Here is a 25,887-nt window from a genome sequence, read left to right as displayed (position 1 = left end):
TTAATGGGAAGGAATTTACCTAATGACTAGGAGAGATGGGAATATGTGTCGAATGAATATAGGAAGTTGCTTCAATTGTCTACGGAGAAAATACGAGAATTTTTTTATTAAAAATTAATATATAATAATTTTTTTAGATATTTGTTGAAAAAAAAACATATTTTTTTTTAAATTCTCGAAATATTTTATTTTTAATTTTATCATTTGATATTTATTTTTATTAATATTTAAAATATCTCTTATTATCGTTTGTCATTCTTGTTGTGTTCATTTTATTACCTCCGTATGATCAATTTTATCTAACTAAAATTATTTTTTTTCATTATCTTTTTATTATGATTATTTTTTCTTAATATCTTCACCCTAAGAGACGGTCAAAATAATCATGACAAAATGAAGACGATGAGAAAAAAAGTAACGAGAGGCATTTAGGATATTAGAAGAAAAAGATACTTAGTAGAGATATTAAAAATTAAGAGCACATTTTGATAAAACCCTAAAAAGATAAGTTTTTCTTTAAAATCACACAATATATTTTAATATTTACATTTCAATTTCTAAGATTTTTTTATTTGTTGATATATATATATATATATATATATATATATATATATATATATATTGAGTTTGATATGGTCTTGAAAAGGTATTGCATGACAAAATAGGTAGTAAAAAAAAAAGATATCTCGGTGTTAAGAATTTATTAATAAATATAGCTTGATAATTGCTAAAAAAATTCACCGTGACTTGTTCTAATAATAAATATGCTGATAAGAATACATGATCGAGATGTAGATAGAGTTTTATTTGGCTTTTATTTAACTGAGACTTGCACATATCTATTATTTGTTGAAAGTAATAGTTATCATCCTAAAAATAAAATAATCCTAATTAAGATTGTGATGTCCATTCCTAATTGCATCCATATTCAAATGTATCTGTTTATTAAGGCAGGCATCTGTACCACTTTAACTTATATAAATTAGATTGCATCAAATGTAATTAAATTATGTAACATTAAAGCCGAGGGTTTCAACCCGTGGATCAATCATTCTTATTCCCTAGACTTACATTAGAGGAAGTATGTAATAATAACAAATGATGGATGCCTATCAACGGTCGGGATGTGATGTTGAGTGGATGGAGGGCCAAGATGAAAGAGTTGAACCGACAAATTGGACCGTTCGGAGACGAGCGGTTCAGATCGGCGCCATCCGGTCGAACAGAACCGGAAACGTGGGAGATAAGGGACAGGCGGCTGGATTGGATCAGCTGTTCCAGGCTGCAGACTATTCAAATCGAAATACTGTGCCACGTTGGATTCCTACGTACAATGACCGAAGAAGCACGCGGTTTCTGACGTAATCAACGCGGAGAGGAGTCACCAATTTGGGAGGCCAACGCGTCACTCACATGTTTCGTGCTTAGCGCCAGGGACCCGATCATTACCAGATGGCAATTCCGTAGTTTTCTTGATCTGTGGGGATAAATTAATTACTTTGAGGTGATTGCGCCGGCATTGACGACGTGGGCGAGATGTGGTCCGTTGAATTCATTGCACTCATATCTCTCTCTCCGTTTCAGTAGATATAAAGAAATATGAATATAAAAAACCTCTTTTGTTTGGGTCTCCAGAACTGAGAGAGAGAGAGAGAGATAAAAGAGAGCGAGAAGGAGAGAGCGAGGTCATTTCCTCCAAGGATAGGGCTAGGGCTTGGTTTGTGAACCTGCGGAGGAGGATGGAGGGCGCAAACGGGGCTTACGTGGCGTGGCAGGAGGTGGTGGTGTCGAACGACAAGGGGCGGAGGGTGGTGCACTACTACCTCAAGGGCGCCGGCGGCGGGGCGGATCTGGCAGTGGTGGGACGGGAGAAGAGCTTGCGGCACATGTCGTACGCCGTACCTAGCCAGTTCGTCAGATCGCTCAAGGCGAGGCCGCACCTCCTGCCCTCTTTGCCGTCCTCCTCGGCCCCTCACTTTCCGTCGGCGTCTGCGTTCCCTTTCAAGTGGCGCTCGAGGAGAGAGGTCATCGACTGGCTCTCGTCTCTAGTCCAAGGTACTCTTCATAAACTCTCCACCTTCCTCTTAAATCGATGGATTTCGGGAGAAATAGGCGAGTAGTCTGAAATTGCTGAAAAGATGGACTTTTTGTATGGAAATCTGTTTGTGTGCATGGAGTCTGGGTTTGTGGATGGATCTGTTTGGCTTCTGACGTGATTTTTCCGAAAGGTGTTTCCTTGTGGACGGATTGGTAGGTCTGGGGCGTTAATGTGGGGATCTTCTCCTATTTTTGTGCTTTGGTCAATTATACGTTATGTTTAATTACGATGATTGTTTAAGCGATAGCAATAATTACCGTATCCAACAAAGATGGGTGCTTTTTTGTGGACAAGTTTTTGGTTTGTTGATTCTTTGATGAGTTCTTTTGGAAGGTTGTTTTTCTCTTTTGTCCTTCTTATAACCCTCTTATCTAATCTATATGGCAGCGCGAGTTTACGTCTTCTTTTATCTCTTGACGTTGAACGATAACAAGAAATAGAACGGAGTGCAGGGAAAAACACATCTAATCATTTTTACGAGCAATCTTCCCACCTCCATCCGTGGATTTTTTTGAGGCGTGCCTGCTTTTGTTATCTTTTTTTTTGCTCTCGGGTTCTATTTTTAATGTATGCTCTGTTCAAATTTCTTTGTTTAGATCCGGAATGATCTAGCGAAATATTTAGCCCCTTTTTAATTAATTTAATTTTTTGTTTATTTCCCGTCTCCATCTTGGCAATATTTTTTTAAATTCAATTTAAAGTTCTTATGTTCTTGTCATCGTCCATGGTTTTGGTCCCTTTGGGCGTTCTATTCATTTCTGTGTCGTCTTAGATTCCATATGTTTTTTTTTTTTTCTCTTAATTTCATTGGATGATGTTTTTATTCTTATGTGATTGGTCCTGTTAACCAAGATATTTCTTAAAGCATGAAGTTTTATTTGTTTTTTCCCTTCATTCATTTTGATCAACATGTAACGCTTTATAACATTTTGTTTTTTTGTTATATTTCTCCATAGCCACAATTCTTTCTGCTTAGGTCTTTTGGAATATGTGCTGGTCCTGTTTTTGTACTGACATTTTCTGTTCACCTTGAGTCTCCTTTTTCGTTGCAATAATTTTTTTGGTTTTTACCCTTTTTATTGTTATTACATATTTTTCTGGATTTATTGTCTGTGATTTAATTCGGAAATTTTGTTTGGTTGATTGACCTGGTTAATTATTTGCAGAACCCATTGCTTATGAATCTCCTACCACAGTAATTAGATACGGGGACGGTGAAGAAGCTGAAACTGCAGATTTGCCTAACTTTAAGGTACCGAAGATAGTATTATTGGATTTTTGATTAGTGATTATATGGTAATCTTGTAGTTAAACTATCAGAAAATTCATTTCCATTCGTAATCTTTGTTAGTTCTGTTCGTCCAGCAGGTTTCTTCTTCAGGAAAAACTGGGTATGTTTCTAAAGAGTTTTCATGGTTAGGTGCTTCATGGCTTTGCCGGAAAAGAAGAAAGCATTATCGGTCCTTTTGCAAGAATGGAGTTACAATTTCTGTAAGCGAAATCACATTGTTTTCTTGCTTTCAGTATTATCTTCATGTCCTGTTTTACTTAATGCTTTTCTTTTTTTTCCTAGGTCCATGATTTTGTTTTTGTTATGGCCGAAGAAAACAAAAGGCTTGTTGCTTACGTGGAAGATTTGTACGAGGACTTAAGAGCCAACAATATGGTTGTGGTACGATGGTTTCACAAAGTTGATGAAGTTGGTATTGTTTTGCCCCCCGACACTAGTGACAGGGAGATTTTCTTTTCTCTTTGTCTTCAAGATCTCAGTGTTGAATGCATCGATGGATTGGCTGCAGTGCTGAGTGCTCAACATTTTGATACGTTTCTGAATGAGGCGAGATACTCCAATTGGAGGCCTTACGTGTGCCACAGGCAGATTGACAATGATGATGTCAAGCCATTTGATATCACCCAACTTCAAGGCTACTGGAGCCAGGAATTACTTAGGTCCATATTCACATCTCCCCTTAAGTTACGGTTGAAGATAACCCGTGGTGGTTCTGATATATCTGGGGGGAAAAATGGTGATATATCAATAGATGGTTCCAAGAGGAAGCACCTGTTGAATGATGGTGATATTTGTGTTGCAGAAACTAAAACTCGAGTTAAGATTAAATCTAGAAGCCTACCTGTTAGCAGCAAAACTGGAAAGAATATCACAAGCACCCGTTCTGATTCTTTGACAAGTAAGGAACTATATCTGCAAAAACTTCAGCAACAATTGTATCCTGGATGCCATGTCGAAGTGCTTTCACAGGACAGTGGAATAAGGGGTTGCTGGTTCCAATGTGTTATCATTAGGAGGCATCAGGATAAGGTAAAAGTCCGTTACCTTGATGTACAAGATCCAGATGAGAGTGGCAATTTACAGGTAATTTTTTTATCTTTTGTTTTGGTTGTGTTTTTGCCATGTGGGTTCCTATGCTTATATGTATATTCTTTTGCAGGAGTGGGTTTTGCTGTCAAGAGTTGCAGCACCTGATAAGCTTGGCATTCGCCTGTGTGGAAGACCCGTTGTTCGTCCATATCCCGCAAAGAGAGTCAAGAAATGTAGCTTCAATGTTGGTGCTTCTGTGGATGCATGGTGGCATGATGGTTGGTGGGAAGGAATTGTGATTCGTAGGGAATCTGAGGGACAAATTCATGTATATTTCCCAGGTAATACTGGTGATGCTGCTAATGATTGACATCAGACCTTATGTTCCATGCATTCCTGTTCTAGTATGAGTCTGCTTTGTTGCTAATATCAGGTCTTGTTAATTTGGATTGTGCAGGGGAAAAGCGTACCAATGTTTTCAGCGAGAGTGACTTGAGGCAGTCGCAAGATTGGATCGATAATAAATGGAATAGCATACAAGATCAGATGGATATTGCAAACTCATTGTTATCAGATGTGATGAATGATTCAAAGGATTTATCGAATGATCATGGGCGATTCCTTCTTAAGACACTTGTTACCGAAGATCATCATCGGAAAGAACCTTATGATAGTATCTCACCATTTGACACAGACCAAGATGAGATCACACCAAGTGGAGGATATACATCGACCGATGGAGAGGGAGACATCCCAGATCTGACCAAGGATCCTCAATTCAAATGGAATTCATTGAAGAAGAAAAAACGCAGAAGGGAACTGACCGAAGATTCTTTTTCTCATAAGAAACAACGTCGTGAAGCTAACAACAGCAGCAGCCAAGACCTCGAGGACTCTGATGCCTGTGGGGGGTTTGTGCTACCTAAATCGCTGACTGTTGATCATGAGAACTGCAAGATTGGAGGTGATCCTATGTTCAATGCGCCGATGACACTTACCAACCTGGTTATGTCCCAATAACACTTTATAATTGTGCAGTCCAACTGGCTTTGATCAAGAATGCAACTGCCGTTGTAGATCTTGGTTTTCTTACATCTCCGTGTTCTCTCAGCCCAGGCTTTTTGCAGGATGAACAGATCCCTTCAGCTGGCACGGTCGTGTGTTTCTTAGTAAGATGCCAATGTATCCCTGTATTATGTCTAGTTTTAGAATGTTGTTGTTGGGCCACGCTTCTTTGGGATGAGGATGAGACGATGATTGACCCTTTAGATGTATCCTAACCCAAATTTTGCTGACCATTCATTTTGAATGACACATCCCATTCCAATCTTTCCTGTACACTATCGTTTGCATTTCTTGTTCAGCTGACAAGGAAAATGAATGATTGGCTGCGTTATGTTTGCCTTCGTCTTGCCTTATTTGGTTGCGTTGTATGCATATGTAAATCTTTGACCACGTTATAAAGGTGTTGTGATGGTAAGAAAATATCAGTCGGCAAGAAAGAATACTAAATTATGCTTTCGTTTGTGGTTGGCATCTCTTGAAGAGATAGATAACAAGCCGACTTGTGTTTGGTGCAGACTCGGTCGTATTTGGCTGCTGGTTGTCTATCTTGACGTCTGCTGGTTGGCAAGTTTGACAAGGCAACAAGTTGGAAAGTGCATTGCTGGCTTGTTTACCTGCTTCCCTTTCAAGCTTCGACTCAGTCACCCAATCGTGGCCCATCGGTTAGCCCTTGCATGTCCGCATTAAATTGACAGTGAGCTCAGTCGAAGAGAAGAGAGTTGCCGCGCAGGCAGCCGAGCTACCTTTTCTCTCTGTTCCAAGGCAATCTGCTGCTGTTACACCTATACCAGCTGCCGAAACCAAACCGGAGTAGCTTGTTCATCCAAGCTATCGAGTTCTTAATGGCCATTAGTTCTTTTGAGAAACACTTGGGAGTACCCCTTCACAGAGGGATGCATGTTTTTGTTGCTGTCACCATGTCCGGCGTACAAGCGTACAAGTTTCCAACAGAAGTGACAACAATTAGATGCTTGGTTTCAAATGGATGTGATCGACTTGAACTTAATTTCTTGAGCCAATTAAGACCAATATGATTTAGTAAAGTTGTTCTGTATCTTCTAGGCCACAACACACCGATCATGTATGTTAATAGCAATGATTGAAGCCCTTTATCCTTATTCTTCTTCATGCGGATTAGCAGAGCTGTACATGGCAAGCAAGCAGCAATGGTTTAGAATCTGTTCCTCCCATCTCTAGAAGAACCAACTCTACCCACCCACCTCAACAATTTCCGTCTCCTCGAGCACTCGCATCCGATGGCGTGTCACTTCTGTTTCTCGACCGAGGCAGCAAACATGAAATGCCTTTCTCCCATTGGTTCCCGCACGTGGATCCCACACGCATCACTGTGGAACTTGGGTTTAGGAGCCAGCGGGAGACGTCCCTGCGGTGCTTGGCCTCTCGGCCAAGACAGAAGAGGCGAGTTAGGGGGGCAACCCCAAGAACAAGGCAACCCAAGTCTCCTGACTTCCAACTGGAATCCAATTCTATCGCACCCGACTCAGAAAGGATGACCCCATGGATAAGCAGAGGAAAAAGAACCCCACCACCTTTCTCTTCGTATTCCTTCGCACCCTAAAATCGATCCCTTCTTCAGCTTGCTTGCTTGCTTCCTTTTCAGACATCCAACCCGCTCTCTGCCATACATCTGTTCTTCATGTCACACAAGGCAAGTTGGAGCTTTTAATCCCATGATTCATTATTACGGGTCACGCAGCTTAGTGCCTCTTCTCTGATATTTCAGTTCTGCTGCATGACCATGAGAATAAACATCGACTGCAACGGATGCTATCGAAAGATCAACAGAATCCTTCTCCAAACGCAAGGTTTTATCTACCCATAACTTACAGCTTGACTTCTGTGATAGCATCTGTAATTATGCTATATCAATAATGCGGAAATAACCTAAATGTCAGGATTGAAATCAATGCATTATATGATGCGTACCTTTTGATGTCATCTGTTCAAAGATCTTGTTTGATCTGCTAAGCACCGTGATCCAAGATTGCTGCAGGCTCTGTCCTCCGTCTTTAAACCGATCACCGATCGCGCTGCGTAATCGGAGAGTGTAGACCCGGTGATCACGCTGCGTAATCGGAGATCTAATTATACGATGCGTACCTTTTGATGCCATCTGTTTAAATATCTTGTTTGATCTGTTAAGCACCGTGATCCAAGATTGCTGCAGGCTCCGTCCTTCGTCTTTAAACCGATCACCGATCGTGCTGCGTAATCGGAGAGTGTAGACCCGATGATCGCGCTGCGTAATCGGAGAGTGTAGACCCTTTCTCCTCTCTTCCTATACTTTCACACCCACACAGATTAGATTGATGGATTTTGGGGAGAAAGTCGAGGAGAATAACAGATTGATAGATTTTGGGGAGAGAGTTTTGGGGAGAGAGTCGAGGAGAATAACCTCAACGGAGACGTCTATATGTGTCAACGTTATGACGCTATAACACACACATCCTCAATCCCTAGAGATCCTGTACTTTTATAGGCGAGAGCAGAGGGAGAGATCCTGTCCTTTTGTAGGTTTTTATAGGGATTCAGTCTATTGGCTTAAAAATCTTAACGGAACCCAATTAGTTATTCTATTATATATCTTATTTAATTATAAAAGGACCATATATTCTAACATTTTGTTCTCTGTGGTGACCTCCTGCTGCTTCTGTCTCTGGGTTTCAAGGACTGGAGAGTCATTGGATAGAGCAGAAGCAGTGCATGGTGAGCGTGTGCGGGGTGTTCGTCCCGCAGGACATCGCCATCAGGTTGAGGAAGAAGACCAATCGACGAGTCGAGATCTTGGAGATCAAGGAGGTGGACATCAGCAACGATGGCAGCATAACTCAGAAGCCTCCATGACCAAAACTGATCCATATCTGTATCATGAGCAGTCCACTCCATGCAAAGATTGATGATGACAGTAGATTTCACGTTGTAATAGGCCAATAGAAGATCTATCACTTGATATGTGTATGGAAACCACTTGAAACAAGCTCCAAATCTCATGTGTTTGCCTAAGATTAACCAAGCTAACAGAGATCCGAGGATGGTGAAAGAAACCGATACTTGTATCTCCTGTCTCCATCTGTTATGGAAAGGGGGTATTCAACCATGGCCATTCAATCCATTCTCCACTTTTGCACACTCAACTGAGAGGTAATACCAGTCTTCAAGACTGATGGAGATGGATTGTAAATTACTGTTGATAAGGATATTTAATCTCAATGAATAAGGGAATCAAGGACATGTTGGCTCATCCTTATCTTTAATAATACATTTTTGAGACTCACAAGCTTTAAAAAAATAAAAATATATGGACATATTTAAAACGAATAATTTATCGTAAACTTACGGGGACACGCATCGATCGCTTTCAAATATTGATAATCTAGCCAAATGGATTGAGCTCACGATATAATTTTAGAAAATTAGTTTGAATTGAGTTGAAAATAATATTACTCATCCTCATCTTGAAACATGGCTCATCCTTATCCATACGAATAATCCTTTCTATTAATTATGTCACAGATATGTTAGTTCATGTATGAATGATATTAAATGGACTTTGATATGCAATTCACATTGGACCACAACATATAAGATTGATGTCATAAGTTTATAGATTGGTTAAACACTAATACTTGGTTGCTTAGTGTGTGTATCAGTGTATCTAGTCAAATCTGAGAATTATTTTCCCTTAAATTTAAAATTGGACCTATTAACTATAAAAGATTTGAGTTAAGACTTGATGGAGTCTATTTGATAAGAAGGGCTTTATTCAAAAATATAATTAATTTATCAACTGTTTGAGTTAAATTAAATAATCATTAAATAATCATAGACATAAATCTAGTTGATATCCATTGCATCTACCAACTTGAGGTGATAAAATTTTTATCAAACTTTAGTATATTCAAGATATTTTGATGAGGTTTTAAATCTTTCATCTTATAAATGTGTCTTATACATCGATACTAAACTAATGTAATCGATAAAAAAAATAAAAAAAATAGTTAAAATATATTTTAAAAACAGATATATTAGAGAAGATGATTTAAAATGTACATCATATTTTCAGGAGAGATTTGCACCTCTTTTTAAATATCATAAAATACATCGATTACTTTCCTTATCATTACCGACATCATCCTTTCTCCGAGGATGGATGATGGAAAGGAGGGGGATAGAGCGAGCACCGATGATAATAGGAGAGCATAAGTGGTATGACTCCTATCTTTTTACTATCATCCTGGACTCCCGTCGTATGAGTATGTTTTTTGAGAATAAAATAAAAAAATAATACTACGTGTGAAAACTTAGAATTGGGAAAGAGAGACGGAGAGAGAGGGGGAAAAGTATTTAAGTTATGGTTGAGGACAGATAAATTTGGCGAATCTACTGCTAGATAGCGTCGACAAATCCACGGATCAAGAAGACCGACAGTCTCTCCTCCTTTGACTTAAGGAACCATCACAAGTCCAATAAAAAACACTCCATCGAGACGCGTAATTTTGTACGCATCCACACCCAATTACGCTGGCGACCACCCGAACAAGTTAATATTTATTTTGACCGTCAACAGAAACAGTTGGTAAAAGACAACCCATGTGCATCGAAAAGCGTGCTCGCAGAGCCCTTCAAATCAAGAACTCGGAAGTCGTCTCTCGGGCCCAGTATTCCACGTTAAGGTGGCCATGTGGTGGAGCAAATGGCGGAAACCAGCCCTCACATGGTTGTAGTCTCCACCCCACCGGCATCTCCACCCTCGTCACCACATGTCCCAATGCTTGCTTCTGCCGGATTAGTCGCCGCTCGTCTGGCACGCATCGTCTGTTTCTTGTAGAAAAGTTAAGGACCAGTGTGATTGCTTATAAAGTCTAGCAATACATCGAGCATCTTAAGTCCATGTTGGTGAAGTAATCTATACTTGAGAAGGAAGTGTCCACTTTGTTTCTTATCGACTGATCTGTCTACCACTCACATGCAAGTCCATCCAGTACCACAGAGGTATAACAGTCTCCTTGGCTCTATTTAGGTGGAAGCCTCGCAGATTCCACAAGCGCACTCCACACTCTCGGCTTCTCATCACCTTCCTCTTCTCGTTGCAATGGCAGCACGGCTTCCCTGCACTTTGCTTCTGGTGCTCCTCCTCACAGTCTCTTTCACCGAGGTGCGTTGATCAAACTCTCATCTGCATGCACTTCTCAGTAATCACGCAATATTGCTGGTGTTGTACACTGACAGTAGTAGTGTCTTTGTGTTTCTCTTTCGGCCCTCTAGAGTGTCAGAAGTGGTTCTCTAAAGCCTTCAGGTACTGCTACGTTCTGAACTCATCCATTGTGTTTGTGTTGGTGTGGTCCTGTGGCCGGAGGTGTTACAACCTGTGGGTGGTCATTGCAGAATGCAATAACAAGTGCGAGTTCCGGTGCTCGGCGACGTCGCACAAGAAGCCATGCTTGTTCTTCTGCAAGAAGTGCTGCGCCACGTGCCTGTGCGTGCCGTCTGGCACCTACGGCAACAAGGAGGCGTGCCCGTGCTACAACAACTGGAAGACGAAGGAAGGTGGCCCCAAGTGTCCCTAGTTTTGAATAGTTGGGACGCAAGATTAAGGAAGCCAAACCAACCACTTCCTTTTTTCTCACTATGATTTGCCAGTCATTCCATCTGTGTTTTTAATTTGCTAAAGAGGAGAGATTCAGAATATAAGTGAATCCCCTCTACTATCATTGCCAATATTTGGCAAAGTTGATATGAGCTAAATAAACTTCAACTCCACCACTGGTTTGAGAAGAATTCAGCAATTTCAAAAACATGTCACTCATTTCATGACACTAGATTTTCTTAATGTATTTTTTAATAATAATATCCTGTTAAAGAACAATTAATCTTAAATACAGTTTTATCCCAAAACTTTTTTCTCTCTCTCTCTCTCTCTCTCTCTCTCTCTAGGAGAAAGTGTGTTGTATTATGCCACATGTATTCCTTCTGTCATAAAACCGACCTAATAATTTATCTAGCTTAGGTGTAGTAGCTACTCTTTCCCAGAACAATTAGGTTAAAAGCTGGAACATTTTTCAATATAAATAATAACAATGCCATCGTATCATACTTGTACCAACATTACTTTTATCATGTCATCTCTAATTCAGCACTAGTAAACATGGGTAAGATGAAGTAAACATTGAAGAGAAGGTGTAAGATTCTAATATAAGCATACAAATTATAATTATATAAATTTTTTAATAATAAAATTATAATTAAATAATGATATATTAAAATCAAGATTATATATCTTTTAATGTCATTCATAAAATGTACAAACATATTATTGTCGAATCCGAAGGCTATAATAATATCGATCTACAATGAGAACTAGATTCACATTCTTTTTTTTTTTTTTTACTATCATTCTTACGATCACAATGAGCGATAAAATAGGGACCACGAGAGATTCAAAATAGATCTATAATCATAATTTCTAATGATTCATCCCTAGGAGGTCCTATCATTTTATAGATGAAAGCAAATAATCTAGAAGGGTAATTAGGAAAGTCCCTTCTATTAAGATATCTCATAAGGAATTATACAATTATCCCAAAGTCCTTCAAGAAAATAAAGTCAGCGAGTCTTTTTGCGATCGCAATTGCCCCAATCACATTGATGACATTCCTTCGATATAGTTATTGTTGCACCCACGACTTTAGGCCATTGAGGAAGCTGAATAGCTTATCCTTCTTAGACATGTCATGTATGTATAGCGTTAGTACAAAAAAATACATAGTATAATATAATCCTCAGCTTCTTTCTTGCAATGAATTCTGTGTTAGGAACTGAGTTCTCAACTCCCACTTCAAGTCCTCCCATATGTCTACTCGGCATCAACCTTGTTGGATCTCCTCACAACTAGTTGGCTACCAAAGTTTTACATCCTTATTTAAATATATGGTTATTATCGAAACTTTAGTTTCTTTAAAATCGGGCCTCTTAGCTCAGAAATATTATTCTATATCAAACAAGAAATTCTTGAGCACTTTAGTATCCCTAGCACCCTCATAGTAATATGGCTTGGGTGCCCTCAAGTTTTATGATGTTGTAACACGGGTGTTGCTTCCTCCCATATTAGGAGCCCTTGTGAGCAATGTCACTTTAGACGTGAATTCCACCATGACTTTATGCAGATATTGCATAGAGTATTTGGTGTCTTTCGTCAATCGATTGATTAGAGACTCAATCTTATCGATCTAAGATTTAGCTTCTTTTTATGAGCTCTTTATCATAAGAAGCCTTCATTGGCCTTAGAAGAGTTCCTCTAAACTCGTTTCAAGAATATTAAGGTGGGTTTCCACTGCTATGAGTCTCTCCTTATGGCTTCCTTTTCCAGTTGATGCTCCAAATTGTGTCTCCTCCGTTCGCAGAGAATAGCCAACTTCTCGCTCATTTTGTTTGCTATTGCGCTCCTCCTAAGTGGCTCCAATAACATGAGAGTGAGTTTGCACTTGCAGCCCACTTATGGTTGCTTGGGGCAATGGTTCGGCTTGCCCTATTTTGTTTGATTTGCCATGATGTGTATCCATGATAAGATTGTAAAACTTATTTACTATTTGCTCGAATTACTTGTCCGATCTGATACCACAATGTTACAGACTTAGCTAAAATTACCTAAGTCGTAAAGCACACTTTCGACAAGGTCACGGACTTAGCTGGAGTTGTGAAACACCCTTGCGCTAACTTTTCGGACTTAGTTGGGATTGCCTAAGTCATGAATTGCCCTTGTATTTTACAACTATAAAGGGTCAGCCAATTTGCAGCCGTGTTTAGATCTTGGAGAACTTGTAAAAAGAGCAAGTTGATTAGTTAAAAAATGAGCAATAGATAAGTCCCGATGTATTGCGAAGATAGTAACTTTACAAGAAATTAAGCAAACACTTGGTGTGCAAAAGAAAAAAAAGAGAAATGAGAAAACAAAGACTTTAAAAGGCAAAACAAATAGTTGCAAGTCCATAAATACTGCTTATCGGGTGTCAGGAGAAATAGCAAGTTCCCATCATCTTAACATGTGAACTTGTGTAAACTGATCAATGCACAACACTTCCCCAAAGCCCCATCCACTCTTGTGCTATTCGGGGGGTTTCAAGGGTCTGAGATGGCTAATGTTTCATACCACGTTGTGATCTATAGAAAATAGGCCATGACATATGAAAATAAAGCCATTTTAGGGCAGTTTTGATCGGCGTGGTGAGCGATCGCTCTACATCGCTGCGAACTATTCTTGCTTATATTTTTCAAGCAAAAACATAAAAAACCAAGGTAAAATATGTACTACCAAGCATCTATACAAGCATGCAAAAGCGATGAACTATTTATTGAATAAAGATATTATAGGTGCGCATGACCATTCATGACATGGTGTCGGGTGCGTTGACAAATTCCTATAGGCTTAATCTATGAACATGTGAATTTAATCAATACTCAATACTATCCTAAACCCCTTATCTAGCCCTATGCCACTCGGCATTTTTGGGATGCTGAGATAGTTGATGTTTTACTCTGCAATGTAACCTATAGAAAATATGCTATAACATAAGAAAATTAGGTCATTCTAGGGTAGTTTTGCCCATTCTAGTGAGCGTTCACTATACCGCCTTTCAAACTATTCTTGCTCATAGTTTTTAAGTACAAACATACAAAAATAAGGCAAAAATACATTGTCAAACATATGTACAAGCAAATAAAAGCGATGAACAATCCGTTGATAAAGGTGTTAGGAGTGTATGATGATCTTCTGTGATAATATCATCAACTCAAACTGCCTCCATAGTCGACTAGTGATCGTCTCGATATTCCATCGCACCCATGCATAATTATTCTCACATCGCTTAATGTCCACGATTAATTAGTGACCCTTACAATTGTTGTGCAGTTGCTAGGAACCGTGGCCTCTAGCGTCCCATTGATGTTGACCACTACCAACAATGCAACCATAACCTCTATGAATCGCAGCACATCTATTGTGTTGTCATCGATGGAAAGCAATAGTGTTGTTGCCTTGTTGTGCACGTAGCGACACTACTACGTGTGCATCACCGACAACCAAGGCAGGCCATCGCAACGTTACCTAGTATACTACACATAGGCAACCATTGTTGCATGCAACAATGTTGCCATCTGCACAATTGTTGCCCATGACTAGGATGACAACTAACAGAGGTCATCATCGCACTACTCGACCTTCTACGATCATTGGCCTAGACCAACAATCTTGTGGTTATCTTGCACCATTAATGTTCGATGCTCGTGCTACTATCCATAACAACATCACAATAGTCTATTGATGGCAGTACTGCACATCCTTTCATATGACCCCTTATCCTTTTATCATTCATAGAACCTCTACGGGGGCAAACCGGCTTCATTCGTAAGCAAGCGATTAAGGTAGATGTGATAAACGATTATATCAATAATACAAATGGATTATTCAAGTATTGTGCAATCAAAATCAAATAATATCTTTTCGCAAGCGAAGGATGCTAATAAATATATCTAAATATAAAATAGATCTGATATACTTTTACGATCTAAGGTATTTGATTTCAAAATAACTTAGTTCTAATACCAATTGTAAGAATAAAAATTATAATTATGCTACTATTATATGAAAAACTTTAATGTCGGAATCAAAATTAAATAACGATATATCAAGATCAAGATTGTATACCTTTCGATGCTATTCAAAAATGTTTATTTGATATACAAACAGACCATCGTCGGATTCAAAAGCTATAATGATATCGATCTACAAGGAGAATTAGACTCGTTTTGTTCTCGCTTTCTATCCTTTATAGGATTACTATGAGCGATAGAATAAAGACTAAGAGAGATTGAGAATAGATCTATAATCTTATTTTTTGATGATTCATCCCTAGGAGTTCATATCCTAAGAAAGTCTATTCTATTAAGGTCATCTCCTAGGAAATTCTACTATAATTGAGTTTTTTTATTATTATAATCATAATCAAAATTTAATCATATCTATAATATATTTTAATTAATTGAATAAAATCACATAATCAATTATATGACACTTTGGGATAAATCTAATCTAGGTCACACATTAGAGAATATCATCATCAATAGTTTTAAGTTTTACATGTTAAGTTTCTTCTGGTTTATAAGTCACACATAACATAACATCATGGAGAGCATTAAAAATATAAATCAATAGATCATATTTCATTAGGGGCTTTGCATTTTAGATACAATGATAACCATCAATTAATTTTAGTTTGTCAAGATTTTTTCCTTATGGTTGGATGGAAGTACATGGAGTAGGAGAGATTTAATTGGACTTGTAGGTGATTGAAGTTAGATAAGGTAGTGTAAAGTTTATTTTTTAAGAATTTCATTATTAAATTAAGTGGGTAATAACTATTTTTCTAATAGAAAATTATAAATGGATGGTTGACATCTATTGTACTAACAATTAGACTTTATCATCATACTAGTTAAGAAAAAATAATCATTTTAACTAGCTATTAGAGATTTAGCACAAAATGAGAGTTTCTAAATTTCTTAAACCAGTTCCAAATTAATGTGATAAGCATGTGCATCCAACACTCCAATATCAAATATTAATTAAAGTGATTGGGCAATTGTGTTTCGAAAAAAATACCAATGTTTTTGGAAAAATAGTAACAAAAATTATTTTCATTAAAATTTAGAAAATAAAAAGGATAACTTAAAAGAAAATTTACTAGGTGGCCATAGAACAATAATTTGAAATCCCCTTGATATCAGAGTCAATTGGATGGGATCGATTGACTTACTTTGATCGAAGAAGAGAGCCACGTTGAAGTATCATTTTATTTTTCATCCATCCCTCCTCACAAAAAAAAAGGAAAAAAAAAGAACCCAGTAATTTTATTTAAAATATATTTTCTAATTTTATAGACATAACTGAGGTATTAGATTCATGGTTTTCACTTTTTTCACGAAGAACCTCATTTAACATTTGCTTTTATATAGAGAAAAAAATTCAAAATTTTAATATTACCCATCTTTTATTTTTCTCTAGTCCAACCAATTATGTCAAACCAAATTTATGATATAAAATAAAATTATAATATAAATATAAAGTTCAAAAAAATTGAGACATATATCAATATCATTAATAATTAGTCAAAGCTAACAAAGTGCTCACTAGGAATAATCCACTTTTGATATATTGTTAAGGAATGACCCCAAAACTATGAATTAACTACTCTAATTGGGCTTTGCAAAGGTGGATCCAAAAAATATATATTATTATCAATATCAATCTCATTTATGTTATCATTATTTTATCAATATAAATAATAATATCAATATATATATCATTATCATTATCATTATCGTAATTGATAGAAGAAATATTTTTTACTAATAGCGATTCAACACATGGTTGTGGCAGTACAATTAGTAATGAGGGGGCAAACCTTAGTTAATAACTATGTCATGTGGATAAAGATCCAAAATAACAATTGAGGAGTATTTTGAATCTCCTATGGAATATTTTTCTTTATTAATCCATTATAAAAAACTACCTTAGGCATGATAATTGTTATCAATTATTTTTTTACTAAATTTACTCTATCCTCGTTAAGACTTCATTGAAGAAATCAAATCAAAACTTTATTTCATCGTATAGATCATCTCAACCCTTGCCATCCCATCAGTCATTTCACATATTTTGCATATGTGGACCCAAACAATATCGAGCAGATTGAGACATCATCGATATTTTCTCTATCAGTTATCATTATTATTGTCAATATCATTAGTATACTATTATTATTATTATCATTACTATTACTATTGCTAATACCATTATAATTATTATTACTACTATTACAAATATCATTATCACCACCGTTATCACTTTAATTATCAAAGTAATACACCAACTAATAACATTACCATTATCAATATTATTACCATGATCAATTTTCATTCATCTTATTCTTTTTATACATGAAGTAAAACACCAACAAAATCAACAAAAAATATCAAAAAATTAGGTATGCTTGATTGAGCCTCAACTTTATAACTCAGACTTTGCTGATGTTGAAAATATTTTTAGAAAAAACTTAGAATTTAGAGTAACTATTATCATGAATGGAACATGCTCCTAAGCATTAAAGATAGTGTCCTATACAACCCTAATGTATTCATATAAAGATCAACACACTTCCTACTCCTTAATTTTCTTCTTTTCATAAGTTTTTTTTTTTTAATTTTGTCTTTCTACTTGGTTCTTTGAAAGAGATTGAGTCAAGTCATTTTTCTCATGAGTGATACTATTGACTGAATCTTGGATTCATTATCTCGATCAATGCAAGCTAAATTTCACCTAAAAATAATTTCTCTACTAGATGTATCTTTATTTTTTTTCATATTTTTTTATTATGTTTATAGTGAGTTAGCTTCATGTTCATCTGGTGTTACATGATAAAATATTTTTTTTCATAAATATCCTCTAAAGTGAATTAAAATTATCTTGTAGTCCTACACACATAGATCTACGGGTCTACTAAAGAAATATTTCATTTATTAATGTTAACAACTAGTTCAGTGATTCTCTCAAATTATGGATTATCTATTACCTCTTTGAAGCTCTTCAAACCTAGATTTTTTTTTTTAATTTTATAATATTAATAAAGCCTTCATCTTAATTTCCCGCATCTAATAATCCCTTCCATTAAACCTATAGAAATAAAGAAACACTAAAACATTCAAGAAAATTCATTAATTTCTAGAAATCTTAGTAGTTGTATCACTTTACTTCATAGATGGTTTATCATAATCAAATTTACTTTTGGCCAATCTTTTAAGTTAATTGAGAGGGATAGATGACTTCCATAAAAAATCACAAAGATTAATACTAAAAAATATATCAAAAAGATCAATACAAGATTAATATGATTCGATAACTCTCTATTTGTATCTATGGATAAATCTAAATTCTTTATCATATGAGATTATTTACGAGACTATTGAGTTATCTTCACTAAGTACAAATCTTCTTGTATATTTTTTTTCATATAAATTTTAAAAAATTATTTTTTCCCTTATTTTTTTTTAGAAACCATAGAGGATAACTTCTCTAAGTATTTCTCACATATTGCTCTCTCCATCAAAACATAACTCTTTCTTTTCTTTGTTTTTTAAAAAACTTAAAATATTTATCAATTCTAAGAAGATTCCATAGAAAAAAGTAATACAAAAGATCTAATATAATATGCACTAATAAATCTAAAATTTTGTTCATCTATAACGCATAAATTACAAAGTGCTAGATTATATATATAAGGTAACATCTTAATAAAATTTAATAGGTTTTCTAATTATACTAAAACAATAAAATCCAAATTCTCTTAATATCCTCCAATACTTGGCATTATTATCATCAATTCTATTTGCTTCGACTTTGAATCCCATAATTAGTCGATTAATGAGGTGTTTGGATACTCTACCTTATCTCTTAATTGCTTTCGATTCCCCTTTGTCAAGTCATATCAAACTAGTGGTGGGTTGGGTGGCAAGAGCACTTGGATACTTTATTCCTTGTCATGAAAAGCAAACTACAGCTGCAAAGATCAATTGGCAAGTCCATGTAAGAATGAAGACATTTTTGACAAGGAAGTCTTTGGTGCTATAATGATTCATTATTATCACAGAATTTATTCCTCTGAATTATTCAAAGTGCATGCTTATAATTGGTAAAGAGAAGGACTAGCAACCATCAATTTGCTTTAACATGATGGCCTGTTTTTTATGCTGCAAACATTTTTCATCTTTATTCTTCTATGCATCATGCAAGTTAATTTAAATATTTTCGATCAATAATTTATGTTCATTAAGTTAAGTAATATGATTACGATGAATGACTTAAGGTCGAGGAATTCAAATAGAAAAGAATTATCCATAGAGGTATATCATAATGTTAAATGACTTGATTCCATATCAAACCCTTTGAGAGATGGTAAGATCACAAGTTTAATCCTATATCAAAATGAGAAATAATCAGTATTATTATATCCATCAAGTCCTTTTAAACCTTGCAATAGTATTGTATTTGATGAATGAAGTTTGTGTAGGGAGTCTATTTTGGATGTTGAAATTATTAGGCAGCCTACGAAGGATTCACTTTCTAATCCGTCATTATCTGTTATATCATCATGTTAACAAAATCTTGATTATTTGACCAACAATTTATGTGTGTTTTTTTTTTTTTGGGGTTAATCGAGAGGGTAATTGGGTCCAAATAATTGACATAGTAACTGTGGTTTAATATGCATAATCATTGAGATTTGAACTTATAATTTAATTTTTTAGATCTTATTTGCTTTTAGATACTATTTTTGTTAACATTGTTCCCATCCAATATCTACTATAAATACAAAAAAAAAAAAAAAACAGGTTTTTACTCATCGCAATGACATTTTAAAATCTATAAGATGGACTATTTTTGTTCACTAAGAGCCAATTAATCGAGCCTAATTCAATTGACTTTTATTATTTCTGATCTAAGTGTAAAATTATTCATGTCAATTATCAAGTTAAAAAATAAATCATAATTAAATTCATTATTCTATCCCATTTAACGTTACGAACAAACAATTACTAACGTTGGACGTTATCGAGTCTCATGAACATTCGAAAAGATGAGGGCCGCTAAGAGACTTGTACGAAGTTAGAATCATTGTATTTTGAGATCCAATAAAATCGAATTGATCTTATACGAACGAGAGTTTTGATTCTTCTAATTGTTGTATTGATGAGAGCTTGCCATAAAATCAGAGATTTTTTATCCTGAAAGGAAATCGAAAAGCTGCTGTTGATACGCTGAGCGGATATAAACAGTGCTCATAGCATCGGCAGTAATGAAAGATGGATGCAAAAACTTGAAGCCAATTGGACATGAATGATACTGACAGATTGGGAGGAGCCGAGCAAATGGCAGTATATTCCGAGAAATGTCAAGGAATTCAATATTGCCTGCTAATATGTCAATGATCAATCTTTGCTATCTGTCTCAAATATGAACATTCAGAAAACCATATTAGATAGATAGCATCAAACCATGATGACTGCTAACACTACCAAGTCATCTCTACCAAGAAAACTATACCACTAGAATTTGAACCATCACAAGAAGCTCTGTCAGCACTCGATATTTCTTTTCTTTGCCAAGACACCAACAACACTATTCCACACTGGGAGATTGTAGCTTCAGAACAATTATGATTCCCATCACATCAAACTCCAAGGTGATGGTAACCTCAATTATGAATCCGATCGCATCAAACTCCAAGATGATGGTAACCTCATTCTTTCTGTAAGTTCATGACACTTATATCCATTTAAATATTTCCACAGAAATAATTCTTTGTTTACTAGGCTAGAGGACACATCAAGTTATAAATGCGGTAAAGTTAATATTTAGTACAGGTACGAAACTAATAAATAAAAACGAAGTAGCTAATGATGGAGTTACCATTATACATTTTCATGTTTGCATTCCTTTTAAAAAAATATCCATTTTATTTAAAAGAAAACATAGAAATCTTGAAAGTGAAATAAAAAAAAAATATATAATTATACTTACTTCAGAAATAAAAAAACTTTGTCAATATGATCCATGTCATCCTGGTTTACTTCTTTATTTTCTTTTTCGATAATAGTAGACGACTCTTATCTGATCGTTATCGAGTTAATTATAGATTATTTTTTGTGATTAGTTATCTTTCGTAATTCTTATACTTTTAAAAGTTATATTAGGATCTTTATATTTATTAAAGTAAAATATTTAACTTCATTTTTTCTCATATCATCGATTCTACTGATGAAAATATTATAAGATTTACCACTAAACACGTACTGAATTTGTCTCAATCGGTGATATAAAAAAAAATTAAATATTTTATTTTTATAGAAAAAATTAATATAATTTTTAAAAATATAAAGATTTACAGAAGATAATCATATTTTACAGTGTGCTCGAGTACTCCTCTCGGAAACTGCACAAACGATAGCAGAAAAAAAGAATGAAATGCAGCGGAGGTTTTGGGAGATGATCCAGTCATCCTAGTTTACTTTTTCATTTTTTTTTCGATAATATTAGGCCCGACTCTTCTCTAATCGTTATTGAGTTTTCATAATAAAATTAAAGGTTAATTATATATTATCTCTTGTAATTAGTTACCTCAATCCCTATACTTTCAAAAGTTATATGAGGATCTCGAAAGTAAGACATTTAACTTCGTTTCTATTTACGTCATCGACTCGATTGATAAAAATATCATAGAATTTACTAATGAACATATGTTGACTTTATCTCTTTTCGATTTAGTATTATGATATTTTTATCAGCATAGTCGATGATATAAAAAAAAAAAAAATTCAATATTTTATTTTTTCGTAAAGATCTTAATATAATTTTTGAAATAATAAATATCGAGATACTAAAGATAACTAATTATAAAAGATAATAATAATTAATGACTTATTTTACAGTATGCTCTGGCACATACTGTCCTCTCGTAAACTGCGATAGCAGAAAAGAATGGAATGCAGCGAAGGTTTTGGGAGATGATCGTGACAGGCGAAGCCCAGCGTGAGAATATACAATTTGTCCCCAAGAAACATCATCTACGGAGAGTCAAACACCTTTTTCTTCGCTCGTCTCCAACCACATATGTTTACTGACTTGTCGATTACATAGAAAAAGAAGAAGACGATGAACAATAAGAATCTGAGTTCATTCATAATCTTTAGCTAAGGAAAACATTCAATCATGCCACTAACCAAGCTATGATCGCAAGGATATCCCTCCAACTCTGAGAAATTAATATATATATATCACCTCTATTGTTTTGTTGTATTTCACATCCATTAGTTAATAAGACTGATGGGGACAAACAGTATCCTATAGTAGGAATGCTGCAATAAATATCATCATGTCTTTTACTATTTAATACTGTTGTACACACCCATGAATGGATATTCGTTGACTTTCTGATATCACTTAGTATTTTTTGTAACTTTTGATATTGTCAATAAATACCATTTGATAAAATTCTCTATATTATTTTGATAGACATTATTTGATGCTGATGAGGACAAAATAATATATATGATACTAAGAATCATAGAATAAATAGTGAAATATTATGGACTTAAAGCTTCTAGTAGAAGGGGGGCTTATTTGCAAGATGCTCAAAGGCCTAAGAGGTGTCAATTTATTTTAGCCTAGAGAAGAGGAGGAGGTCGTCAGTCCAACGCAGCTATTAAGACGCACTTGCGGGAGTAGGAAGAGGAGGAGGAGGAAGAAGAAGATGATCACGGCGGGGGATTTCTACAATGTGATGACGGCGGTGGTGCCGCTGTACGTAGCCATGATCTTGGCTTACGGCTCCGTGAAGTGGTGGAAGGTCTTCACGCCGACCCAGTGCTCCGGCATCAACCGCTTCGTGGCTCTCTTCGCCGTGCCGCTCCTCTCTTTCCACTTCATCTCTGGGAATGACCCCTACACCATGAACCTCCGGTTCATCGCCGCCGACACCCTGCAGAAGCTGATCGTGCTGGCCGGGCTCGCAGCCTGGGGCGTCCTCAGCCGCCGCGGCCGCCTCGACTGGACCATCACCACCTTCGCCCTCGGGACCCTCCCCAACACCCTGGTGATGGGCATCCCCCTCCTTCGGGGCATGTATGGAGAGGTCTCCCACAGTCTCATGGTCCAGATCGTCGTCCTCCAGTGCATCATCTGGTACACTCTCATGCTATTCCTCTTCGAGTACCGCGCCGCCAAGCTCCTCATCGCCGAGCAGTTCCCTGATACCGCCGGCGCCATCGCCTCCATCAGCGTCGACTCCGACGTCGTCTCGCTCGACGGCCGCGACGCGCTCGAGACGGAGGCGCACGTCATGGAGGACGGCAAGCTGCACATCACCGTGAGGCGGTCGAACGCATCGCGGTCGGACGTCTACCCCAGGCGCTCGATGGGCTTCTCGGCGGCCACACCCCGGCCGTCCAACCTCACCAACGCGGAGATCTACTCGCTGCAGTCGTCGCGCAACCCCACGCCCAGAGGTTCCAGCTTCAACCACAACGACTTCTACTCCATGGTGGCCGGCAGGGGCTCCAATTTCGGGGCGGCCGACGTCTACGGGGTGCGAGCAGGGGCGGCGACGACACCGAGACCGTCCAACTACGAGGAGGAGCACGGTGCCGGAAATCCTGCAGGTGCCAAGCCTAGGATCCAAAACCAATTTCCAGTTACTACTACCGCAGCATCTCCGAACTACCCGGCTCCGAATCCAGCTGTGTTCGTTCAGGCGGCGTCAAGGACGAGCGGGCCTAAAAGAGCCAATGGACAACCCCATCTGTTGAAGACGGAGGACGGAGGGGGGAAGGACCTCCACATGTTCTTGTGGAGCTCAAGCGCATCTCCAGTCTCCGACGTGTTCGGCAACAGCAAGGAGTACGGTGTGCCGTCGACAGATCCTACCGGTATAAAAGATGTCAGGGTGGCAGTTTCTCCCGGCAAAGGTAAAGTAGTTATTTTCAGTTGGTTCGATGGAAAGGGTCAATTCGATGGAGCCGATTTGGTTTACAGTGGATGGCCGGAGGGAGAACAGGGATGAGTATGTAGGGCGAGAGGATTTCAGCTTTGGCAACAGGGCAGCCATGGACAAAGATGGCACAGCTCAGCATGAGGGAGATGAGAAGGTAAAGGAGGTCAAGAAAGGAGGGCTACGAGAAGTGACAGCGATGCCGCCGACCAGCGTCATGACCAGGCTGATATTGATCATGGTTTGGCGGAAGCTGATCCGCAATCCCAACACCTACTCCAGCTTGATCGGCATCATCTGGGCTCTCGTCTGCTTCAGGTAATCGAACAGGAACAGTGTCACCCTTACATCAATAGTAAAGATTCGTATTACAATTCTCCAACTCATGCTACCTCGCTTCTGCTGGCACTGCAGATGGAATGTTCAGATGCCTGCGATTGTATTGCAGTCCATCTCCATACTGTCGGATGCTGGCCTTGGAATGGCCATGTTCAGCCTTGGTCCGTATTCATGTGTATCTTGTCTCACGTGACCTATTTCTTTGATTTTACTGATCGGGATTTGGATTGATGTCGGAGTGGGGTTTCAGGTCTGTTCATGGCGTTGCAGCCAAGGGTCATAGCATGTGGGAACAAGGCAGCAGCTTTCGCCATGGCGGTGAGGTTCCTAACAGGCCCGGCTGTCATGGCTGTGGCTTCCCTAGCCATCGGCCTACGTGGTGTTCTCTTGCGCATCGCCATTGTACAGGTACTTTTATGACCCCTCCTCCATCTCACCCGACACCGCTTTAATGCTTGTCTTTTCTTCTTTCCTTCTCTTTGTCATGGACAGGCAGCGCTGCCTCAAGGCATCGTTCCCTTTGTGTTTGCCAAGGAGTACAATGTGCATCCTGATATCCTTAGCACAGCGTGAGTACATCTCAGCCGGCATTCTTTTTCTGTTGCCTTGCTTCGTTGTTTTCCTTCAGGTAAATTTCATGCTCGCTTGCCGCAGAGTGATATTTGGAATGCTAATCGCCCTGCCCATCACACTGGTGTATTACATCCTACTGGGCATATGATGTCAAGAGCATGACACAAGAGACAGGAGGGAGGAAGTCATGACCGCATCACCACACCGGCAGACAAGCTGCAGCGGACAAAATGGACACAAGTAAAAGAGAAAGCAACCAGAAACCGCAGAAAGGGAAGTAGAATTTTGTTGTAAAACCTGTGTGCCATTCAATCCCGAACTTGTGGTTGCTGTTTTCCTCTTTGCTATGCTTTTGTTGGTTGTGAATGTAGTAGCAGTACATCATTGTGAACAGTAGCGCAGAATTAGACAGAATGGATGGTTCAGTTGCTCTTGCGAGTGAAAAGTGTTGTGGGGCATGCGGATGAGATGTTTGATTCTTTCCCGTCCATAAGGCCCCCTCCCCCGTTCGGGGTTTGACACCGACCCCTTTGGCATATTCATCGACAGACTGAACCACCCGACGCAGCCATCTACTGCTGCTGCTGTCATTTCTCGATCGTCCGCGATGTTGCCCGGTTCTTCAGGCGCTGAACACTCCAAAGCTTTCTTCTTGCTACAACTATTTTAGTAGCACTAGCAAGATTTCTTTGTTCATTTTTCATTTATAGCACATGCAATCACAATTCGAATCTAACAGTAGTAATTTGCAAGGAATCAATATCCAGTCACTCCCCCTTGGAGTTTGCTCTCTGACAGAGACAGCATGAGCAACAAAAGAACACAAGAAATTTGCTCCACTTCAACGAAGACCTCCTCTCTTTCCTGCATTTTCTGAT

At 37.7% G+C, this 25,887-nt stretch overlaps 3 protein-coding genes across 4 annotated transcripts; all 3 read left to right on the top strand.

The window, feature by feature from the left end:
• Positions 1–1,636: 1,636 nt before the first annotated feature.
• On the top strand, positions 1,637–5,824 carry LOC103999171 (uncharacterized). 2 transcript variants are annotated; one of them, XM_009420838.3, is made up of 6 exons: positions 1,637–2,055; positions 3,265–3,350; positions 3,467–3,589; positions 3,672–4,472; positions 4,549–4,759; positions 4,876–5,824. In XM_009420838.3, exons 1-6 carry the CDS (start codon positions 1,740–1,742, stop codon positions 5,436–5,438), a joined length of 2,100 nt encoding a protein of 699 aa, XP_009419113.2. In that variant the 5' UTR covers positions 1,637–1,739; the 3' UTR covers positions 5,439–5,824. The 2 variants fall into 2 exon arrangements, with proteins under 2 accessions (XP_009419113.2, XP_018673936.2); XM_018818391.2 differs by having other exon boundaries at positions 3,464–3,589.
• Positions 5,825–10,407: 4,583 nt separating this feature from the next.
• On the top strand, positions 10,408–11,301 carry LOC103999170 (gibberellin-regulated protein 5). The gene is made up of 3 exons (XM_009420837.3): positions 10,408–10,659; positions 10,770–10,800; positions 10,890–11,301. Exons 1-3 carry the CDS (start codon positions 10,597–10,599, stop codon positions 11,069–11,071), a joined length of 276 nt encoding a protein of 91 aa, XP_009419112.2. The 5' UTR covers positions 10,408–10,596; the 3' UTR covers positions 11,072–11,301.
• Positions 11,302–22,762: 11,461 nt separating this feature from the next.
• LOC135623712 (probable auxin efflux carrier component 1c) lies at positions 22,763–25,447 on the top strand. Its single transcript, XM_065126967.1, has 6 exons — positions 22,763–24,074; positions 24,142–24,415; positions 24,512–24,597; positions 24,687–24,844; positions 24,929–25,005; positions 25,091–25,447. Exons 1-6 carry the CDS (start codon positions 22,862–22,864, stop codon positions 25,155–25,157), a joined length of 1,875 nt encoding a protein of 624 aa, XP_064983039.1. The 5' UTR covers positions 22,763–22,861; the 3' UTR covers positions 25,158–25,447.
• Positions 25,448–25,887: the final 440 nt, after the last annotated feature.

The sequence above is a fragment of the Musa acuminata genome, chromosome BXJ2-9 (assembly GCF_036884655.1).
Source record: "Musa acuminata AAA Group cultivar baxijiao chromosome BXJ2-9, Cavendish_Baxijiao_AAA, whole genome shotgun sequence".
Classification (NCBI taxonomy): Eukaryota; Viridiplantae; Streptophyta; class Magnoliopsida; order Zingiberales; family Musaceae; genus Musa; species Musa acuminata.
This window is presented reverse-complemented; position numbering and strand designations above follow the sequence as displayed.